Source organism: Patagioenas fasciata, chromosome 1 (assembly GCF_037038585.1).
Source record: "Patagioenas fasciata isolate bPatFas1 chromosome 1, bPatFas1.hap1, whole genome shotgun sequence".
NCBI lineage: Eukaryota > Metazoa > Chordata > Aves > Columbiformes > Columbidae > Patagioenas > Patagioenas fasciata.
This window is the reverse complement of record NC_092520.1, coordinates 95,026,047-95,048,835: the sequence shown is the minus strand read 5'-3', so window position 1 is coordinate 95,048,835 and position 22,789 is coordinate 95,026,047. Positions and strand designations below refer to the sequence as shown.

At 38.5% G+C, this 22,789-nt stretch overlaps 2 protein-coding genes across 5 annotated transcripts; one reads left to right on the top strand and one right to left on the bottom strand.

The window, feature by feature from the left end:
• Positions 1–1,376: 1,376 nt before the first annotated feature.
• LCA5L (lebercilin LCA5 like) lies at positions 1,377–12,163 on the top strand. Its single transcript, XM_065861882.2, has 6 exons — positions 1,377–1,912; positions 3,415–3,552; positions 5,444–5,537; positions 9,105–9,214; positions 9,518–9,650; positions 11,313–12,163. Exons 1-6 carry the CDS (start codon positions 1,466–1,468, stop codon positions 11,879–11,881), a joined length of 1,491 nt encoding a protein of 496 aa, XP_065717954.1. The 5' UTR covers positions 1,377–1,465; the 3' UTR covers positions 11,882–12,163.
• GET1 (guided entry of tail-anchored proteins factor 1) lies at positions 8,937–22,668 on the bottom strand. 4 transcript variants are annotated; one of them, XM_065861917.2, is made up of 5 exons: positions 22,385–22,661; positions 18,689–18,854; positions 17,410–17,477; positions 16,440–16,554; positions 8,937–10,026 (listed from the first exon to the last, which is right to left on the bottom strand). In XM_065861917.2, the coding sequence occupies exons 1-5, from the start codon at positions 22,472–22,474 to the stop codon at positions 9,959–9,961; spliced, it is 507 nt and encodes a 168-aa protein (XP_065717989.1). In that variant the 5' UTR covers positions 22,475–22,661; the 3' UTR covers positions 8,937–9,958. The 4 variants fall into 4 exon arrangements, with proteins under 4 accessions (XP_065717989.1, XP_065717981.1, XP_071667272.1 ...); XM_065861909.2 differs by lacking the exon at positions 8,937–10,026 and adding an exon at positions 13,500–15,146 and having other exon boundaries at positions 22,385–22,660; XM_071811171.1 differs by lacking the exon at positions 8,937–10,026 and adding an exon at positions 15,153–15,333 and having other exon boundaries at positions 22,385–22,668.
• Between the last annotated feature and the right edge of the window lie 121 nt (positions 22,669–22,789).

Below are 22,789 nucleotides of genomic sequence, written 5' to 3'. Positions count from 1 at the left end.
TGTTGAGGCTGCTGCCATTAGGGAAAGAGAAAGAAAGGAACAGGTGCTGCTCCAGTGTGGAAGAGCATCTGCCCCATGTGTCTCTCTCTTCCTAGATAATCCTCTTCTCATAGCTTTCCACTGCTCTGGCTTAGGTCATGGAAGCAGCAAGGCTGTGACGTGGTGGTGCCCAGGTACTGTCCTGCTTTGCTTTTCCTGCCACCGATTAGATGTTGCTTACCATCTGCAACGGGGTGTTCTCTTTAGGGCCTGCTCCTGTAAAGAGTTTGTGTGTAGAAAACTCATTGGATTCAACAAAAGAGCTTGAAAATATCTGTCCTTTGCTGTTTTTTTTTAGGTTAGGACCTTGCCTATCTTATCCATAAAATGTTATGTGATCGATAAATTATTATAATAAGCTTCTAGCAGAATACTGCCTGAGATGTCTTGACAGCTGTAGCGCAAATGAATATATGCTTAAAAAAGGGGGATACGCTCAGACTTACAGTCTTGACTATTTTCAAATTATGTTTCAGGAAGGGAAAATGAGAGTAGTTCAGTTATAATGCTGGCCATAAAGAAAGGCAAATGACAGTAATATGCTTAGAAAGCTAGTCCGTAAAGATTTTTTTCAATTGCTGTATAGAAACAATGTACACAACTGCGTAACTCTTCTGTACTAGTAAGTATGTCGGGTTTAAAAATGTAGTTTAATTTGAAGCTGACTTGAAAATTCTAGAAAGCTGGTTAGAAATCCTAGCTACAGAGATATTTAACCATGTGCTATTGTGATCACCTTGTTTTTTGAGTTCTTGCAGACCTGTAGATTACTATGTTGTTTTTTCTATCATGCCTCCAGTCAAGATGCAGGTCCTCACTCTTGGGAATCTTTCTAAATGGGATGAATTTGTTTCATCAATCCTCAGATCATGCCTTACATTAATGAACTGCATGATTTACAGAGGCAAAATTTGTTTCTGTAGATAATGGAGTAATGTGTTAACATAAACATACTTTACTAAGTTTTTCCCAGAGTATTATTGCTCTTTGCCTCAGAAGATACCACCTGTGTAGTTACTCTTGTTAATAGAAAATGAGCATGATGGCTCTTGCAAATGAAAAAGGCTTCGGAGAATGAAAGGAGGGAACCTTGACCTCCTACAGACCTAGTTAGCTATGGTCCAGTGCAGCCACGTAAATGCACACACAGAGATATAAAATCTGTAATGGATTTATCTGTGAAATACTTGAACACTGGAGTGTTAGTATAGATCTTGGGCATTTTCTCAAATATACCACAGGTAAGCAGCTTGGATGAGCAGTGTATGAATTTATGTGAGCAGTAAAGACATACAATGATTTTGCTAGTTCAAATGATTGCTATATATCAATGTCAGTTTACTTTGGTCTGAATGCAGGAGGAAAAAAATTGCCAGCTGAGAAGATACCATATCAGAATTCTTCATCTTTAAGCCTGCAGAGTAGAATGATTTCCCAGAAAAAAAATGCAGTGGCTCAGCGAATATTATCAGCAAGACTTCACAAAATTAAACAGTTGAAGAATGAAATATTTTATTTACAACAAAAAGTAGAAGCATCAAGCTTAGAAAACCACGTTTTGAAAGAGCTTCAGTGTCGACACTTGAAAGCAATAGGTAGATACGAAAATTCAGAAAGTAACTTGCCGAATCTTTTAGCCAGTCATTATAACAAGGTGAGAGCACTAAGGAATCTCCTGAAGGTGTCTCAGGAGAATGAGAAAAACACATCCAAGAAGCTCAGAAAAGTTGAAACAGAACTGCTAAAAACTAAAGATGCTTTCCAGGCCTTGCATGTGCTTTCAGAAAACAAGGCTCTTGCAGAAAGAGAACAACTTTATCACAGATTATCAACCGTTACAGAAAAAATTGAAGTGAATAATAACAGAATACAGGTAATACATGCATGTCGTATTTATGGAACAATAATAGGAGAGGTTTCTGTGCAAGAGTAGTGGAAAGTTTTTAGATGCTTCTTGTCACATTAATGATTCAGATGCAATCCTGTAACATCAAGCATTTTTTTTAAACCAGTGCTGTCCTGAGTGTAAGGTACGGAAAATGGCAGTTGTACCCCCTTACAGTATTTTAAAATCTGTCAAGAAATGTATGAGCAGATTCAGTTTGGCAAGAAAGGTCTTTTAGGAAGTAATTCATATGCTTTAACCCTGTTAGGTCAGAAGTGTAGTGTATAGCTGGAGAGCAATCTTCAGCAGAGCGTCTGGTTTGTGCCCCACAACAGCATGGGGTACCAGGTTTCCTTGGGTCATCTAACCCCAAGAGCACGGACCCTAATTTACACTAGCAAAGCACAGGATTAGTCACACATGGAGACCACCAGGCTGCTGCTGATCTGCTTCCCTGGATGACCAAAGCTGGCTTATCTGGAACTAGCACCATTTTTTTATGTGGTGCTGGTGGGCTATATGGACATACCTACATCTCCTGTTCACTGCCACTCACAGTAGTCAGCTGGAGAGCGGCTGCTGAATTAAGCAGTAGACAGGTGTCCTCAATTTTAGGATTAGTTCTGCTATTGCTTTATTATGCAACTGTAGTAAAAGCCTGGTGAGGGTTTAAGAGGAGAAAATTCAGCTCCTTTTCATATTTCATGCTTCTTTACTTGTATTGAACCTTTCACAAAAAGACAGGAACACAGTTTTTAATACAAAACTGGAAGAGTGAAATTTCCATTGTCCTCCACGAAATAATTTCTATTTTCTATGCACTATATCATGCATAGAATTAAATAGAGAGACAGGTAATCTTAGAGGAATTTCACCATCTGAACAGCTAGGTCTGAAGTACATTTATTACATGAAAGAAAATGGAAATATAAAGAGCTGAATTCAGACTCTCTTTTGAAAACTTTTTATTTACAGAAGTCCTAGTGAGAAGGCTTAAAAAGCATGCAGGGTTGGGTATCCACCTTACAGTTTTAGTAACTATAATTTCAGTGCATGGCACTGTGTTCTGATGATACAGTACTCAGTAAAATACACAATAAATTACCTAGTTTTCATTTACATTAAACCTCCTTATGCTGCTGCAGATAATACATCTCAGTGTGAACAGAAATGTTGTCTTAACATTTCTCAAAGATGACTGTATTCATTAATCCATCAGAAAGGTAATGTACAGCCTTATTTTTCATGTTTGAATGCCAAGTATACTTTTTGTTTTAGTAAAATTAGAATTTAAAGCAGCTTTTGCTCATTTTTAAAGTATTTTTTCAGATACTTCAGCATAATTACATGCATTGTTTACAACAATGTAATTATTGGAAGTTTACTTTTCATTATACTAGCATGCTTGTTTTTTAAATCTGGTAAGAACTGAATTTTTTCAACAGTCATACTGGGTATGTCCATACAGTAAAATATGTAATTTTTTTAAGAGCCTAGAAGAGCAGCTGAAGTTGAACAATAGCACCTTTAGTCGGCAGTTGGCAAAAGAGAACAAAAAAGCTGTGGAAGCTGGGATAATTACAAAGAACTTGCAAATGGAAATTAACTCTCTTCACCAAAAAATGAAGGTATTCAAGATTTTAAACAGGTTTCTCTTCCCACAAAGGATTTAAGTATTTAATGTTATCTATCCTTTTTTCCTCTTTTATATTATTTAGGAGTGAAAATTTTGTTTCCTAGTTGAGTCTATGGTCTACCAAAATAAGGTCAAAATATCAAATGATGGGACTATTGTAAGGTCTATTTGTCAAAAGTTAAAAGTAGTTCAATAACTAATCAAAACAGAGATTAATGCATCATAGTGTCAACAAATTATCTCCACCAGCTTGTTACCATTTTGATAGATTTAGGTCAATATATTAATCTACTAGCCCTAAATGATCTCCCTTGCAGAAACACTTTCAAATAAAAATGAACTAAATATTACAATCATCTACAAAACTAGAGTTTAATGAAGAGAATTAACATAATTTTTTCAGTAGTTTGTTTGAATTCCAGCTTGGTTTTTAGACAAATATCTTTGGGACAAACATGTCCAGTTAAACACAGTAATCCTTGCAAACCAAACATACAAGAAAACCTAAAAGTGATAGAACCTGGAAGTAAATAGAAACAAAACTGCCATGATTGGTATGTGAACAAGAAAAGCAGTACACATTCCAGGAAACATGAAAAGCCTTGTGGCTTTTTGATAATTTTAACTGTGTTTCTAGCACAGTTAAAATCCACTTTTTTAATTTGTATATAAGGTCACTGATCCATCTGTTGATCCCGCTACAGAGTTTTCTCTTTCTAAATGGAATCAAGTGTCTGTGAAAGATGTTACGGTGAATTTGCCCAGGCATTGCTTAGGGCAGAAAAGGCAGCTCTGCATTTCTGTCCAGGGACAGTGTTTCTTCCTCTTACTAATATATCAGGTGCAGAATTTTTCCTCCTGATATTTGGCAGCAGCTGGGCTTAGTGTTTTGGTGGGAAAGGAAAAAAGAACCATGGTCTTCCCAGGCCCCGTATCAGTCACCCAAACATCACTTGCAGCGCTACTGCCCTGCCAGACCCTGAGCTCCTTCTGTGTGTGCAGATCTAGGAGATGGGAATAATTATAGTTCCAGGAACACTAATGTAACACTGTTCCAAAATGAAAATTATTCTAAAGTACACATCTCACCTTAACGCTTCTCTAAAGTATTTATTTCATGTGTTTTCCACACAGTTTTCTATGTGTTTCCAGGTCTCTTAATGTTACATTTAGATTCACAAAACCTTCTATTATTTTACCACAAAGAATACAAGACATACTTATTAACCTTATTTCTGTGCCAGGACAGTGTTTATTCTTACACAGTCATAGTTGAGCACCTGGCTTATTCAGACTATTCAAGGTATTCAGACACACAGTTCCCTTTCAGAACAACCTCTGTCTCCAAATAAAGCGCAGCTCCTATTTTTCACACTAAGAAACGATATGGTGAGAGTGTTACTGAAATCTCTCTTCTTTGTTAAGATTTCAGTAAGGAAAGAGGACCCTTGCTAAAAAAATTTTAGAAGTGTGCCTCTGAAGTTTATGTGATCACCTGAGCAATAGATTGTAAAACAGAACTGAGCACATCATAACCAAGGATGCGGAGTAAACAAATTTAAAACAGGAAGTAAATCCAAAATTTACTTAGTCTGAAAAAAAAAGGAACAAATTAATCATTGGAGAAGATTTCATCTTCTAAACAGTGTTTTATGAAAAAGATCACTTAGGTGTATAGATGTGTCCTTAGCCTTAAAAAGGGAGATTTTTTTTTGATTCATGAAAGAAAACGACAGATTACTATTTAGATAAATGACAAAGTTACCACAGGGCCCGGCACAAAGCAAAATCACTGACAGTTTTTTCCCACCATGGGAGAATTAAGTTGGTAAAAAGTAATCTTAATGCACATTAGAATTTCAATAGTGTTTATTTCTTCTTAGGAAAAGGATCGACAACTTTATATACAAAATATCTATGCAAATCGGATACCTAAAATCCAAAAAATGAAAAGGGATTCAGTACCTCATGAAAAAAGTATGTCTATATTAATTTTCCTTTGTTGTTTAGTTATGTGAAATTTGCATTGTTTTATAACTGGGAGATATATTCTGAAATAGAAAAACAATATAGTACTTTTATATGGGTTAAAATTATTCTAGCACTTATAATTTAAAGACAACTGCTTGGTTTTTTGCTCATTTACTTTATGAACACAAATATATAACCTGTTTTTAATATTCAACCCAATTTTCATCATGAATAGCATTTAGCATGCATAGTTTTAGTATGCTAACAGTGACACTATAGGAGCACTGCTATTTTAAGTGTCTATTTGCATCAAGAGCAGCTTGCTTGTTTTTTTAGCAAGGTCCACAAATCTTTTGCAGGCTAATTTATGTTCAGGCTGTTCCCTTTGAACTGGCCCAGAGAAATGTCCATCCTAGACCTAGAATTTCCTAACATGGCTCATGAAATCAAAGCACCTCAAACAACCCTCCTCTGAAATGTTCCTAGTTTTAATACAGACTTTCAAAGTGCTTTCATATGAGGAAAAATAATGGATTTAATTGAGTCTTTAAGAACTGCTTTCTCATCTTTAAAATGCTTAGACCCTGTAACTTGTAAGTAGCAGAGACGCTTCAATGTCCACTATTGAAGCTTCTGCAACTTGCATTCTGTTGGGGTGTAAGGAGAGGAGGAGTTTTCAGATGCAAGGTTTAGGAAGTTTAAAGGCCAGTCTGATGATCATACTGACAGCTTACCTGAGAGAAGATAATGTTTATCCTTACTAGTCCTTTGGTTTTTAGTGTAAGTAAATTTAAATGGGTAACCAGAGATCACAATAACCCACTTATTGTACATCACATCAATTCTGTCCACAGAACTGATGTTATTTAGAACAATATAGTAGAATGATAGTAAAGAACAATAGAAAGTTAATACTATCATGGAACAAATAGCTCTTCAGTAAAGATTATTTCTTTATGAGGACACTCAGACAGGTGTTGGAGAGAAATATCTATTATATGCAGCCTTGTCTGTCAATCATACCAAGGGCAGCTACCTTGTGTGGGATTCAGCTGCCTAATCATAGGCATCCAGTGCCCTTTGAGATGTCCTAGCACATTCTGCCTGCCCCTCTAGTTGTTTTTCCAGAAGAACATGGGTGTCCCATCGGTCCTGTGTAATATTGACCAGCATTATACAGATACTTTGAATAGTCAAAGGCATCTCAAATAGCATGAGGCGCCTGTGTTCGGACAAGTGGATCCCACCCCTTGAACTGAGGGATCGACAGCTAAGAACAATTATAAATCAGACAAGCCAAGAACAGTTATCTTGCCTGTGTGTTCACTATATTCATCAGGGACAAAAATGTTAAAGAAAATAGTTTTCTTGAAGCACTTATAAATTTCTAGTTGTCTTATGCTTTAGATACAGTGTTTAGAATTTACTGATAAATGTGTCTCATATATAAACTAATAAATGGATTTCAAGTACTTTCCCCACATTGAAAGTAATATTCTGCCACCTACTTGGGATGATAAACATTCTTTTGATATTCTAAAAGAGAACTTGCTGCACAACAAGCTTACACCCTTTAATTTTGGATAATGCTTTGAATATTGACTGTCCTGAGTTAAGCACTTCTTTACCCGTCAGATATTATTGCTCCTAAACTGAGGGAGGAATTGGAATGTTCAGGTTCAGAAGGGTGCTTAAAATTGACTTGGTAGCAAATGTATTTTCTGGAAATATTTCATGTGCTCACCTAATTCTTCAAAATATGGTAATGGTACAATGCCTTTTTGCAGTCAGTTGCTTATTTCATTCCTCATTGTTACATTTGTAAATCCATTGCCCTGCATTAACGACAAGTGAAATACAGCAGAAGTGTTGGTAATTTAGTTTGTAAAATTAAGAAACATAAATTCCTACCTCTCATTCTAAGTGCGACAACTTTTTTGGGAAGCTCTGAATTCCAATTTTAGTTGCAACACAGGATCAGCTATGGATTTTTTAATTTTAGTTCCATGTGGGCTCGTACAATATTCTTACTTAAAATACAGTATTTCAATCACTATTTATTATTTAAGGCCTTCTTTTCTCTAAGGAAGATAAGGGAGCTTAGCTGGAGAGAGACCTGATGTTCTGTTTCGAAAAGGTTCCAAGCTAAGTTATCTGATCTTTCGGTATTTTTGGCCAATAAGGGTTTAATTCTCTGCCATTTAATAGAAACAGATGATTTAGAAATCTAGAGCTGGAATTACTGACAGTTGTTTTTTCCTTTTCACTATTGATTTGAATTTTCTTATGACAAATTAGAAAGAGCTACTTCTTCAAGTAGTTATTGTCCATTCTGTATTTGTAAAAATTTTTACCCAGCAGGAAGGAGAAATGCGAGGATGCATTTTGTAACACTCCTGGTAAATAGGTAGGCTTGCTTATGTTATCAGAAAGCTCTGTGTACATAAATTGATTTATTGAATGAAGCCATTAATTTCATAAGCTCTCCGTAACAGCAAAGTTTGCTCAGTTGTGGGAAGGCCACACCAGCTCATCTAGAGGTACAGCTCCCCCTAGTTCTGAATCCGAGGAATGCTCCACTGATTTCTGTCAAAAAGAAGCTGCTAAGTTATGTACTTACTGGTTCCCTTTTGAAAGGGAAAATTACCTCCACATCATCAGGGCCATTCCTTCAAGAGTAATCCTTAAATCAGTCATCAACATCCTTTTTACCACCAAGCTGCAAATATTTGAAAATCACCATTTTTATGGGTAGTGTTCCTCTGATTTCAGAGATCAAAACTGGGAATAAGTTTGAATGTTGATGTAGGTAAGATCACATTTTTGCTGCTGTACTCGGAACTTTCTCAGCTACTGTACTCATGCCAAAATTATTCTAAAAATAGAATAAAAGAACAATATATTCACCTTCCCCATCTTTATGGTCCCTTCCAACCCAAACAGTTCAATGATTCTATCATTTCTTTAAATGCCTCATTTGATCACTCCCTTGTAATCGCTTTTCAAAGACCATTGATATTTCAAACAGTGTTAAGCATTTAATCTGAAGAGTTTTGTTCCGTAAAGCTTTCTGTAAGTGCTTAACTTTGAGAAAGAAAGTAATCAAGTCAGAAGGCATAAAAACAAGCATGTTTATTATACTTCATGGGATGCCAATTTAGGAACCTGAAAGCTGAGGCCTCATACTAGACCTCTTGAATTTACATTGGAATGTTACCACACAAATTAAGCCCATGTGGACTCCAAGGTATAAACACATTTGTCTGACTTTGCATGTTCTATCTGAACAGGACTTTGTAGATGTAAAACTCAAGTATATTTACAATGTACTGATGTGGAGATGAAAATGCTCCGAAGTCCAGGTATCTTTGTTTCTGTTCCAGTTTCACATTTATAGATCACACAGAAAAAAATAATTTCTTTATTAAAAGGCATTAAGACATGCAGCAAAAAGATGTTTAAATCCTAGGCCACATACCAGTATGATCAGTCATCAAAGCTACCTTTTGTTTATACCAACAATATATAATTCCAGAAACTACTGTATTACTAACAATTGTCCTTTTTCAATAGGTCTTAGTGTAAACAGAGCAGTACAAGTAGATAAACAGAGTTTTAGGTCACTGCTGCTGTCACAGTACCAAGCTCAGGAAACAGAAAAAAGTCCAATTCAGCTAACAAAGGTATGAAAGATCTGAATCCAATCCCTTGTTTAAACTCTGAACTAAGCTGTTATTTCATAAATTTCAGGAATATGCCTGAATAGCCTCATTTGTCATCTTAACTTTCCAGGATGTGGAATTTGTGTCCGCTTTGTGTAATATAATTATATTACAGAAAGTATGTAGGACAAATGTTGTGATACAAAATAAGAATATAATAGTAATAGAAATTATTAATCCATTTATAAGTATTACACTTTGTACTTTTAAAAGTCACTAAACAAGTATTTCTTCATTAATTTTATCTTTAATTGCCAATTATAGGAGAAAAAGTCTTCTGAAGATAAGAATCAAAAAACTAAAGCAAATGAAGCATACACAGATCCCCAATGTAGAACAGAAAAGAAAGCAACCAAGAAAATACCAAAGCCACAAATGTTTAATAGAACACATAGAGGTATATTTTAATATTTCTTTTTCTCAGAAACTCATTTGATCTTTTGAAAAGAAGTGCCGATGGTACTGGTTATTTTACATGGGTCTGACAGCCATTAGCTGGCACCTGACCAACAGCAACTAATTCAACAAAATAATATATTAAGCATCAAAGAAATCCAACTGTTGGCAGCGCGGCACTGACAGCAGAGCAGCTCCACAGTATGAGGCATCTTCATGCTAGTCACATTAGTAAAAAGTCAGTGTTTTATCTGTAAAAGTATACTTCAGTTAACAGCTTGTTAATTCCACACCAATCAGCTACTGATCTCAAACTGTTGGTTTCAAACCTTCATCACAGCTCACGTCAACAGGTATTTCTGGCTCAGGTCCTGTTGCTGAGAAAGGAAAAGAACTCGCTCAAGGCCTGAGAGTATGTCCTCATTACAGTGATCACCATAAATAGATTTTATAAATCTTAGCCATAGATTGTGTTCTCATGTAACTGTTACATGCAAGAGGCTCATCTATAAACACTTTTATTTTGAAGAGATTCTATAGAATGGAAGAAACCAATATATCCCTTTATCTGAGTTTTTCTTTATGAAAATATTCATGTTATTTGCATTAAAGTGAGGCTTGAAGGAAGAACCAAGATCTGAATGCCATCATGCTAAATATTTCACAAATGGGAGGAGAGATTATGTGACCTAAAGGTCACACTTTTACAAAGGTGCAACAGGTTCTTGAGGTCGCTTGCTGGATCAATAACAGCGCCAGTAATCTGGAATGTGTTAACTCATGTATTTTGTACTCCACCTTTGCAGTCTGCAGCTTATCCAGGCCCCGCCAGATACCTGAAGTCGCCATTTGTCATCGAAATCCCCTTTTAAAATTGACAGAAAACCGAATCTTCTGATTCTGTCTGTGAATCTCTCTCCTCACTGTTTGCCAGACTTTTCTGGTTTTCTCCCACTGCCAATATTAAGAGTTATTTATTGAAGTCTTATTTAGCTATTTCAATTATTGCAACTTCATACTTCTCCTTTAAGTTTGGACTCTATCTCATTTTGGAGGTACTCTGAATCTCTCCAAACCAGAGAACCTATTATTTGTCCCCTGCAGCAAAGAAATGCATTTACTGTAGGCATTTGGTATCCACTATCTTTTTCTACTAAAAAGTGAAGCCAACTCAATTATGGGTTGGAAAGTTGCAGTATGTTCTGCTCCACGCAACAAGCAACTGTGTTGTCAATCAAGGGAGAGAAAATCATGCATACATTTAAATTCCATTTAAAAGCAGAAAATTACAATTAGAGTTTAGCTCTCATGTGCTTTCTCCGTGGCATTGTACATGGTTTTTCTGGCCCTATATTTAGCCATTACTGATTATATTTGCATGTTAATTCATTTACTAAAATTAAACATAATGAAAAAGGTAAAAATAAATATATTTACCTGAATTCAATGGCACAATGCCATTTAAATCTTTAAATATTTCCCCATCCTCTTATATTTATCAGTAAATAGCATTGTCATAAACTTCAAGACTGAAATACCTTCGATAACACCAACTTAAGGAATGAAATAAGGAAGTAAAACTTGCTCTCATTAATGCTTCATTAATCTTTCTGTTACTAGGCAATTTAAGAACATTCCTAAAACCCACAATATTTCATTTTAGATTATTTAAGTGAGGGAAGACTACTGATGGAAGAATACACTTGTTTGGAATTTATGAAAGAAGAAAAGACAGATTTGCTTAAACAGGAGCTGGACAAACCAATGAAAACCGAACAAGCTCTAAGTGACAATGTGAAGGTGAACAAACAGGAAGATGCAGTGGAAGAATATGAAAAAGAAGAAAAAAAGCCAGATGAAGAGGTAAATAGCAGTGAGAAGGAGGGGAGTAAATGTGTAACTCCAGGCCCAAGAATGAAAACACCCATTGGGCTGAAAAAAAACCCCATCTTCTCAGAAGCCACTGAGAATTTGCATCATGGGCTTCCTGCATCAGGCACAAAATCCAGACAAGGTAGTTTTTGCAACCTCAGACATGTGGCTCAGGACTGTGGTGAAACAGCTCAATCAAAAGAGAAAAATTCCTTTGGGCTATACGAACCATCTTTTGGCAAAATTACCAAAACAGGGCGGAAGGACAGTTCCACCGAAGTGGAAGGCTGCGCTCATATGACATTCGCTGAAAGGAAAAACAATCTTATGAAAGAGTTCTTTGGACCAGGCTGTGTTTGAAGAGACAACCATGCAAGTTCTGTCACGAGAGAAATGAAGAAATGGAAGTGAAAGGATGCGGCATTACACAAGCCAAGTGTCAAACCACCAGTACTAGTTCATAATATAAAGCATGCAACGCTAATGAAATCCGTATTACTAACTCATTAGCATACACAAACTAATTATTTTGCTATTTAGTTAAGTACGTCAATTTATCTTTAGATCTGTGAATAATTTAAAACATGTTTTTTTAAAAAAACAATGGTTTTACCTTCATTAAACATGTATTAAATCTTACAAGTACTGAGAATTTCTTTCAATGATTTTTTCAAGATGATACTCAAATCAGTTGTCACAAAAGAACGTTCTTCTGTTCTCGGTCCATGTGCATGCATATCCATCTTAGTAACGAGTGCCTGAACAATTACAACATTTTTACCTGTTAGCAGGTGTTCATGTTAGTCTTTGTTTTGTAACTTCCAGCTTTTTGCATTCTCTCTGCAGTTTGAATTTTGAAGCTGGTTATTTGTTAGCTAGCTGAAGTGAGCAACCTGCTTTCATAAGGTTCAGTGTTTGGTTAGTACCAACAATGCAATAAAAAGAAAATAATTTTATTTTTTATTTTCTTCACTCCTGAAATAGCTTCCAGAATTCACACATAATAAAAATAATTTGCTATTACATTGTTTTCCTTAGTATTATAAAGCTCTAAAGCTTCATTCTTTTCCAGTTAGAACTTATCAAAACAGTTTGCCTGGTAACTTCCACAGCTGACATCCAAAGATGAATGTGCAAGAGTACACTATTGTTTTGGAGAAGTCAGGCATACCCAGTTCTCAAAAAGCCTTTAAAAAGCCTGTGTTTAAGGTTATGTAAGCAAGGGTAGGAGGATTATGTTTTGTTCCTCATGGTAATTCATGAAACCTTGCTAAGATGATGTGCATTCTATTAATTTTAAAATGCAGTAGCACTTTAAAATAAAACTTCAAAAAATTACACTGCAAAAGCTTTTAAAGATGATTAAGACATTTAGATCTGAAACCTACTTGCAGCACATTTCTTTTCAAAATTTTGAAGGTTTTTCTTGAGGCTTAAGCTGTACATTGGGCAGGTTTCAAATGACTGAGTAGTCAGAAGAGGTATTTCTCTATGAAGTATTAATACTTCTACAATGCCCTCACTGCTGTCCCAAAGCTCAGAGCCAACTAGAAGACAAAACCCAACACTCCTGCTTGTACTGACTGGGTGATCAAAAGCCTTTTTGCCTTCACTCACCTCAATGTTTGACTACAGCAGCCAACAAACTGTGCATCTGATGACCCCACGCTACACGTGGATAAACAGCAAATGCCATTGAGAAGGTTTTAAATATTGCTGCTTTTCTTGACTTCATAACAACATTAGCCACATCTTTAGATTCAGAAATATCTTAATGTCATAGCTAAATAATCTGCCCCAAATACTTAAAAACAATTAATAAATTAGGTCTATTGATTCCAACCATATCTCCTTATGGAAGAACACGGGGCGAAGGGGTGGTACGGGGAAGGAGTTGTTCTTTCTGGTTTGGTTTGTTTTTTGGGATTTTGTTTAGGAAAACTAATTACTAATGAAAAATGGATTAGAAAACTTGGGATGGGTTGAAAAGCTTTATTTCATTAATAAAAACACAATTATACATAACATTCAATCACAATATTTTTTCTTGATATTTAATGCACCTATTTTCATGTCGGCTAAATGTAATCCCTAATATAAAGCCATTTTTTAAAAAAATAACATTAAAACCAAATAAATACATGCATATATACATACACACATATGATGCATCATGACATTTTGAACTAATTTCTAAGTGCAGTGCTAATTATGGAGGGGCCCTCGCCCTTTCCTGCAGGAAGGCAAAGGACCTGAAGTAACACAACAGACACATTGCACTGTACAGAGTGGCAAGCTGAACCAGAATGGCCAAGGCTCAGTAGAAAAACAGTGTCCCCTAGAGCTCATGTAAAAAAAAGAAAAAAAAAAAAATTAAAAAAGAGGCGTAGAATACGAATTTTATAAACCCACCCATTTGTCTCATGGGGCAGCAACCACAGGGTAGCACAGATGATATCACAACTTTGTCATTGTTCTACAGGCACAGTACTATGAAGAATTCTGTCTTTAAATTCAAAATATTGTGGCTGTTTCCTGCACCTAAATACAGCAAGAAGGATTCACTCCAAAAGAGAAAATTGTTTTCCCTCCTCCTCCTGATCGCTACCGTTCTGTTACTGCTTTAGACATTTAAATTTGCCTTTACATTTACATCGGTGTTTTGGGCTATCCTGGACTGTCACTAATATATGCTAGAGCCCTTAGAAATGTAGTTCTCTGGAGGAACAGCACCATCTTTTACTTTCTCTTTCTTAACATGGAGCTTGAGACGGTTGGCCAGATCCTTCCTCCCAAAACAGGGAAGGAAATCGTTTCAGTGACCCTCACTCAGTTTGGGAAGTAGAAAAAATGTAAAGGAAGGAAAGGTCAGTTATCAATAAAAGTTGGAAAAAATACAAGTGATTCTTACAAGTCAGGGAGGAAAAAGTATTCAGCCATCCTGTATTTGGCAACTGAGTCTCTTCAGGGTTGACTCTGCATATATATCATTAATAAATTCTCTAAGACAGTCCACGAATACACCAATTCTAGTGTAAAAAATAACATGAAGGAAACTTATTCTGTTTACACTAAACAAACTAAATTTCCTACCTCTATCCTCTAGTACCACTTGTCACCAAATATAATCCCACCTTTGCGTGAAACTGCCATATTATACAGAAAAGAAACAGCAAAGGTCTCAAATTAATTCCTAATGCCAGTGCATTTCCAACTTAAAAATACAAACCAAACACTTAGATTTTGGTGAATTTCTACCATGACAAAGTCTTACGGTTCTGCCATGAATCAGTGTTCATACTTGTCGAAACAGACACAAAATTAGGTTCTATAAACAGCAATGCTATTCTTTGAATTCTGACCCCCAAACTGAAAAACAAACTAAGGAAAGATAAAATAAATCAAAAGGAATACTGGCTGATATCCAAATGAAGTAACAAATATTAACTCAGACCTAGTCTCATGAAAGACAATTGTTCCTTTTTTTTTATTAATTTAAAACAGCGATAATGAAAATGCAGTTGAGGACTCCACAGATTACTGAGATTCCTTTAGCTGAAAGGGTGTAGCATGATAGCTACAACTTTATTACAAACCACAAGCCAACATGTAATTCCAACACCACCTGAAATAGATATAAAACATGATTTAAATCATTGCATCAATAACTCTGATGCACACATGCCTCTGAAGGAAACTTTGGAAGTGTAAAAAACCATGAAACTTAAGAGTTACAAGATAAACAGGAACAAAACATCTTTGTATATACAAATGTCTCTCTTCAAGGGATGGCAGCCAACTTGGTGCTGGTCCTGAAAAAAACTGAAGATTGTCCAGGGAAAAAAACCACCAAATAACATGAATATGAGCCAAAGTCTGGTATATACAACCCATAGCTAAAAGCATTTTCTATGTACCTAACAGAAAACATCTAAGCGCTGAAATTAAAGGCTTGGCAAGTAACAGAATACTTTGCTAGAACCTAAACTCAAGATCTGAGACAGGTAAAAAGTAAATTTCCTCTGAAACTTAAATCAGTCTTTTTAAAAGTATTGTATCCATACTCCTTTCCTTTCCCCTTGCTCCCCACACAGCAATATAAAAAACCTCTACCGAGACCTTCGCTACTGACCCAGATGCCTTTCACGACTGTTTTAAAGGGTTCCGTCCCTCCCACCAGCAGCACAGAGATTTGTATCGGTATGACAGAATAGAGGGTGTGCCCAGGCTGTAACACACAGCACACCCATACTGCACACTACATAGAATCACGCTGCATAGAATTGCAGAACACATAGCTATTCATTGTTCATGTGAAGAAATTATCTTTTTAGTGATTTTTCCGACATTTTTGTATTTACCACCTAGAATTCAAAAGCAAGCTCTTTACTGTAATTATGAGCCAAGACAAAAAAGGAGATTGGAAGGCAGATATGGATAATAACCTTGTTAAATCTGTTCAAATTATATTTAAATAAAAGTATGCCAAGGACTATACCCCCACTCTGCACAGAAGCAGACCCTTCTCATCCAGTAAGCATGCCAGATACAAATCATTCTCTAGACAGTATTAAAAATACAACAACATACAATTCCAACAACATATTTTGGAATTCCTTCTAGAACAGCTAGGACTTACAAGCCTAATATGAAGTTTCACCAGCAGCATTTTAGCTTGATGCTAAATTTCCATGCTACATTGTCCTGTCATTCTGCCTGCCTGCTTATCTCATTAGCATGGAGTCAGCACAGATTTCATCCAGAAACAGGTGTCTACAGTCTGTGATATTGTTCTGATTATTAATAGATTAAACTGCCCAAAAATAAAAGGATTTAACCTGTGCATGCTCTTCATCACTACACAGTTAGCACCCACATGGGCCTGGGAAATGTATTTTTTCCAGCACACAATCCTTACCTGCCACCCCCGTAGGAAAGGCTACCAAGCGCTCCAGCGGAGCAAGCCATTTGCTTGGAAGCACTGTAACTGGCTCGGAATAGTACTTCCAAATCAGAGAGATCATCAAGGCAGCCTAGAATTGAAAGTTTTATTACCTTGGATAATACACGCCAAAGTACATTTCCAACACTATTTTGAAACAGTAAATAACAAATTCTAATTAAAGGGAATAGATTCTTTGTTATTTTAAATTGTTCTTAAGCAAGTTGAAAATATTTTTAAACTCAGTATGACCTTAATTTCATACACAATATTAAGAGGTAGCAGTGAGACATTGGAAAATACTGCTTTCTTTTGAGACCCTGGGTCCTATCTAGCATAGACAAACATCGTAATAGTAATTGTTAAATTCTGATTACTGTTTTTATCCATAATCCTTGCCTGCTTGGAATCCAACTTGCTTTAACACTACCCTACGGACATCCTCAGGCCGACCGCTGTCATCCTGATTGGCAGACAATTCTTTGGCATCAAGTCTGAACTACAGACAATCTGATGAGGCATCATGGGGAGATGTGTGGCAGCTGTAAGTGGAGATCTGTATCTCAGCAAAAGCATATTTTGTTTTCAAAAACATAAGTAAAATATATTTGCATGTATCAGGACTTTCCTGGGTCCACTGCCATATGCACATGAAAAAAAAAAAAACATTGATTAAAAAGGTAAGACAAAGTCCTATCTTGTGATGTCAAAACCAGAAACACTGAGCTAAAATGAAACTCAAAATTCCTTCCATCCACAACTACCAGACCTTATCAGCAACATTTCTCCATTCTATTTCAATAAACTGTCTACGTTTGGCATGCACTGTCACTGAAATGTCAAACACCTTTGTGACTAATCATCAGCCAATAAATGCAGGAGAGAATTCTAACACTACTGAGGATTTAGTTTAGTACTTTGTATTCATAATAAAATATTTACTTACCTGCAAGATGTAGAACACAATATTTATAACCCACTTTATTTTGGCTAATTGGGCAGTTCGTGCTTTTACTGTTAAAAAAAAAATATTACTCTGCATTATTTATAATAGTGAATTATTTTTACATAAAACTATTAACGTATTAATATTTCACTCTTCAAATCACTGTTTAAATATCTCTTTTCAAATGACTCGTAACTATATTGAAAGTACCCTTTTGCAAGAAAGTGCAAGGTCTGTATCACATCGTAGTTTCTTATTAACACTACTATGAAAAGTTGCAAAACACTGATATCCAAGACAGAGAAATGTCACATGTAATCAAGAACACTATATCCAAATGAGAGCAGACACTGTGTTTACTAATTTAAAAACCTGCTTTAGCTGAAGCATAAATTAAATTTTCCCCTTTCCTAAAAAGGGGAGAATGCTGGCTTAGCAGGTGGACTTTTTGCCATATTTCATTCAGGAACACAGTTGAGACAATTCCTTCACTGAATGAATCTTGGCCAGGTTCAGTATTAAAAGTTCTCATGCCTGTTTTCTTCTGTTACAGTACTTCAGACCAACACAAAGAAGCCCAGTGAAGACAGCACATCTTCAAACAAAACGGTGGCCTCAGGTTTTCTAAAAATGTTGTTGGTTGCTAAGTAAACTACTCAACTCTAGTTTAATTGAAATTATTAGGGTAAGTTTGGGCAAAGACGAGCAAAAGCTCTGGTGCCAAAGTTTTACGTGTACTTTCTACAACAAGATGATGCACTGTACTACCATAAAATCCTCATTGAGGCAAAGCACTACAGCTTTATTGCTAATGCTGCTGCATAAAATCAAGCAGGAAAGATCTCATCTGTTTACCTTACAGATTAAGGCTTTCTCTCTAGAATTTTGTAGTACACCAAACAAATAGCCCCAGCCAAACAATGCATCCTTTTGCATTGAAGATATGCAGCAGACAACTTCGACATAGTAAAAACGATTCAGTGATGACATCACTGAGAAAAAGTAACTACACAGTGAAGACTAGGAAATACCTTGTAAAAAAATGTATGTAAATCACTGCCTTACCAGTGTACGCAGAACTATGCACAACTGAAAGACAAAAACAAGCTCTCCAAAAACTTTAAATACGTTTAAAAAAAAAAAAAGGGGGGGGGGAACACTTGAAATGGCTAAGAGGGGGAGAAGGACAGTTGAAGGAGAAATATACTTAAAACTGACAAGACTCTTGACAAAAACATTTTTTCAGATACTAGAAAAGGAAGTAAACATTGCACTCTACCATGAGTTTTAAGCTTGTCAGTCATTTTGTTAATTTTTCTTTCCAGACGGGCATATCTAGCAAACTCATCCATCATACTAATGGTTGAGAGTTCTTGCTTCATGTTCTGAATTTCAGCTCTCATTTCGGATTCCTGCTCTGCATCCTTTTGTAACAATCTGGATATCTAAGAAGCAAAGAAATAGTACCAGTTATTAATCCAGAATTCCATTCATTTTCTTTGATATGTATAAAGTATGATCTCCTCTTTACATATTCAAAAGCCTCCCATAAAAAAGGCCCTTTCATCAAGACGCTTAACATCTGCAACATGTTCTAAAAGCCAAAGAATTTTTATTCTCTTCTTCTGACTGGAGCAAACCAAAAAGGGTTTTACTGTCCTGTAGGACAGTGATTTTCAACTTTTCTATCAATTTTTAACTGCCTTTCCCTTCTCTATTTCTGCTTTCACCTCCTCATCTCCCCACTCTCAACAATGCTGCCTTCTGAGACCTTTCAAACCCCCCAGACCTGGCCTAGCGCTGCATCCTGAGCTGAACTGCCCTCCTCCCTCCTTGCAGTTCTCATCATTCAGTGCCCCTTACTTATTCATCATTTTCAGCCTCAGCAAAGGTCTAAACTAATTAACGTGGAAACTTTATTCACTGAAGCCCATTTTTAAACCCCACCACTAATGCATGGATCACAAAATGGGAATCACATGTCTAGGTTATAAATTGCCTAGCCTGGGCTGTTTAAACACACAAATTGCCATACTTGGCTGAGAGTTGTGATCCATCTTGGGCAGCATCTTATCACTGCTTCAAAACCAGAAACATAAATTTGTGTTAGTTCATAGAATCATAGAATGTCCTGAGCTGGAAGGGACCCATTAGGATCATCGAGTCCAACTCCTGTCCCTGCACAGGACAACCCCACAGTTCACACCATGTGTCTGAGGGCTTGTCCAGTCTCTTCTTGAACACTGTCAGGCTTGGGGCTGTGACACCTCTCTGGGGAGACTGTTCCAGTGCTCCACCACCCTCTGGGGGAAGAACCTTTTCCTCATGTCCAGCCTAAACCTTCCCTGGCACATCTTCCTGACATTCCTTCCTCAGGTTCTGTCATTGGTCACCAGAGAGAAGAGCTCAGCGCCTGCCCCTCCTCCTCCCTTTGTGAGGAAGCTGTAGCTGCCATGAGGTCTCTCCTCAGTCTTCTCTTGTCCAGGCTGAACAGACGCAGTGACTTTACTGTTCCTCATATGGCTTCCCCTCCAAACCCTTCACCAACTTTGTAGCCCTCTTCTGGACACTCTCCAGTAGCTTTACATCCTTTTAATCCTATGTTGCCCAGAACTGCACACAGTGCTCCAGGTGAGACCACACCAGTGCAGAACAGAGCAGGACAGCTGGCAATGCTGTGCTGGATGCATCCAGGACACGGGTGGCCCTCCTGGCTGCTAGGGACACTGTTGGCTCATGTTCAACTTGCCATCAACTAGAATCCCCAGATCCCTCTCTGCAGAGCTGCTCTCCAGCATCTTGCCCCCCAGTCTGTATGTTCAGCCAGAGTTGCCGTGTTGCAACTGCAAAATTGGGCACTTCCCCTTCTTGAATTTCATGTGATTGGCGATTGCCCAGTTCTCCAATTTGTCCAGATCCCTCTGCAGGGCCACTCTGCCCTTGAGAGTGTTGACAGCTCCGCCCAGTTTTGTCTCATCAGCAAACTCACCAAGCAATCCCTCCAAATCCTGAGTCTAAATCATATATAAGTCATTGAAGAGTGCTGGCCCTAAGATGTGTCCCTGAGGAACCCGCTGGTGACTGTTCACCAGCCCAACAAAACCACCTTTACTAGAACCCTTTGAGCCCGGTCTGTTAGCCAATTGCTCACCCACTTCACTGTGTGTTTATCCAGCTGTGTGCTGGAGATCTTTTCCAGGAGGATACTGTGAGAGACAGTATCAAAGACTTTGCTGAAATCCAAAAAGATCACATCAACAGGCTTCCCTTGGTCAACTAGGTGGGTAACCTTGTTGTAGAAAGAAAGTAAGTTTGATAAGCAGGACTTTCCTCTCATAAACCTGTACTGACTGGGATCAATGACTGCATTGTTGTTCAGATGTTTTTCAATAACTGCCTCAAAATTTTCTCCATGATTTTGCTAGGAACAGAAATGAGACTGACAGGCCTGTAGTTGCTGGGCTCATCCCTGTTGCCCTTCTTGAAGACTGGGACAACATTTGCCAGCATCCAGTCCCCTGGGACCTCTCCAGATTCCAAGGAACACTGAAAAATCATGGAAAGAGTTCTCGCTATGATGTCAGACAGCTCTTTAAGTACCCTTGGATGAATCCCATATACATAGTTATTTTTCCTACATCTTACTCGTGCATTTAGATGCAGTTTTCTTATAATATCTTATTGATTTCTTGGCTAAAATTATTTGCTGCTAACAGAACTGTAAAAAGGTAATCAGGCATTGTACTGGCAAATATTTTCTTCTTTTCTTTCTCCTTTCTTTACTTTCCTTTTACTTTCCGCCTGCTGGTTGGTTCATGAACTCCTTTTACCATAGAAATGAAGATACAGACAACATAAAATATTGTTCTTGCTGTTCCTTAAAAAAATCTGTCTTTCTCAAGACACATATAATTTCTTTCCTCACAATTTTCTGTCACAAACCACAGCAGAAAGCTGAGCAGAGATTTTCATTAGTCATCTATAGTAACACTGAGTTCAGCTTCCCAAACTAAGACAAATCCATGTTCTAAAGGATTTTTATCCATTTATTGAAGAGTGTGCACTGATCTATGTGACAATGAAGTTATTTATGTGAGAGAGCAGAACGATAGGTATTTCAGCACGCTTGCTTACACGCGAGTTAATGTGGCAGTCACAGAGTTTATTGGTCCATAATTCTGTTACAGACGCTTCCACAGAGACGCTTAACATCAGACCAGGGGGCATTCTGATTAGTGACTGGGACTTAACGTTTTCTCCTATGACGCCTATCCCCTTAATCTCTGCATCCACTGATCTCCCTTCTCAACAATGGAGATGGCCATCTGTTGGAAACACAGACGACTGAGCAAAACCATCCTTTACATTCCCTGCAATGTCGTAAGGGCTGGAGCATCATTTAAGACACTGGTAACTCATTATGCTGAACTTTGCTTCAAAGAGCTGCTTAATCGATACTACTGGAGTCACCCATTGTCACGGTGTTTGATCACCTCCAGTTGTTCCGGGTACCAGCCTCTCAAGTCTTCCCTAAGGCCCAGGCCCGGCCAGTGACGGCTGGGGACGCCTAACGGGTACACCGGGAGCCCTCCCAAACGGCTCCACTCGCCCGTCCGCCTCCTCTCAGCTCTCAGCTGTCGGGCGGGGGTGACGCCACCTCCGCAGAACCCCCGGCGCTCCGCAGGGGGCCTCCACACCGCCCTGCCTCGGGGCCTCACCGCTCTCTCTGCCACCTGGGGACCAGGCGCCCTGCCCCGACAGCGCCTCGCCCAGCGCCCGCTCCCGCTTTGTCTCGGCGGATGGCGGCAGAGCCCGGGCGGGCTGGGCGAGGCCCACAGCACCGCAGAGGCCTGTGACCAGGGCAGAGGAGACCGAGGCGACGGGCGCGGAGCGGAGCGGCGGCCCCCATTCAGCAACGGCTGCCCCCTCTCCCCCGGCCGCCAGGGGGCGGGGCGGGCGCGGTGACGTCACTTACGATGGAGGAGCAGGAAGGCAGGAGGATCTTGAGAGCGTTGCAGAGGAAGACGGAGCTCAGCACCAGCAGCCAGGCGCCGCTCTCCGCCATACCGCGCGCTCCCGCCGGCAGATGGGCACCTCCCTCTCTCTCCTTCCCTGCTGCCGCCACTAACGAGCCTCCCAAGCGGGGGGCGCCGTGTGGGGGCGGCTCTCCCGCGCACGTGGGCTAGGACGCGGGTGTCTATGCGAGGGGAAATGGGGACAGGTGCGGTCACGTGACAGGAGTTGGCCAATCAGGAGGCCGCCCCCTATTTCCCTTAGCAAGAGGAGGCGGTGATGGAGGGGAGGGGGCGCGCGCGCACTGGGGCTGCTGGCGGCGGCCCCGCCCAGCAGAGGCGCCCCTCGGGGGGGCGGTGCCGGCGGC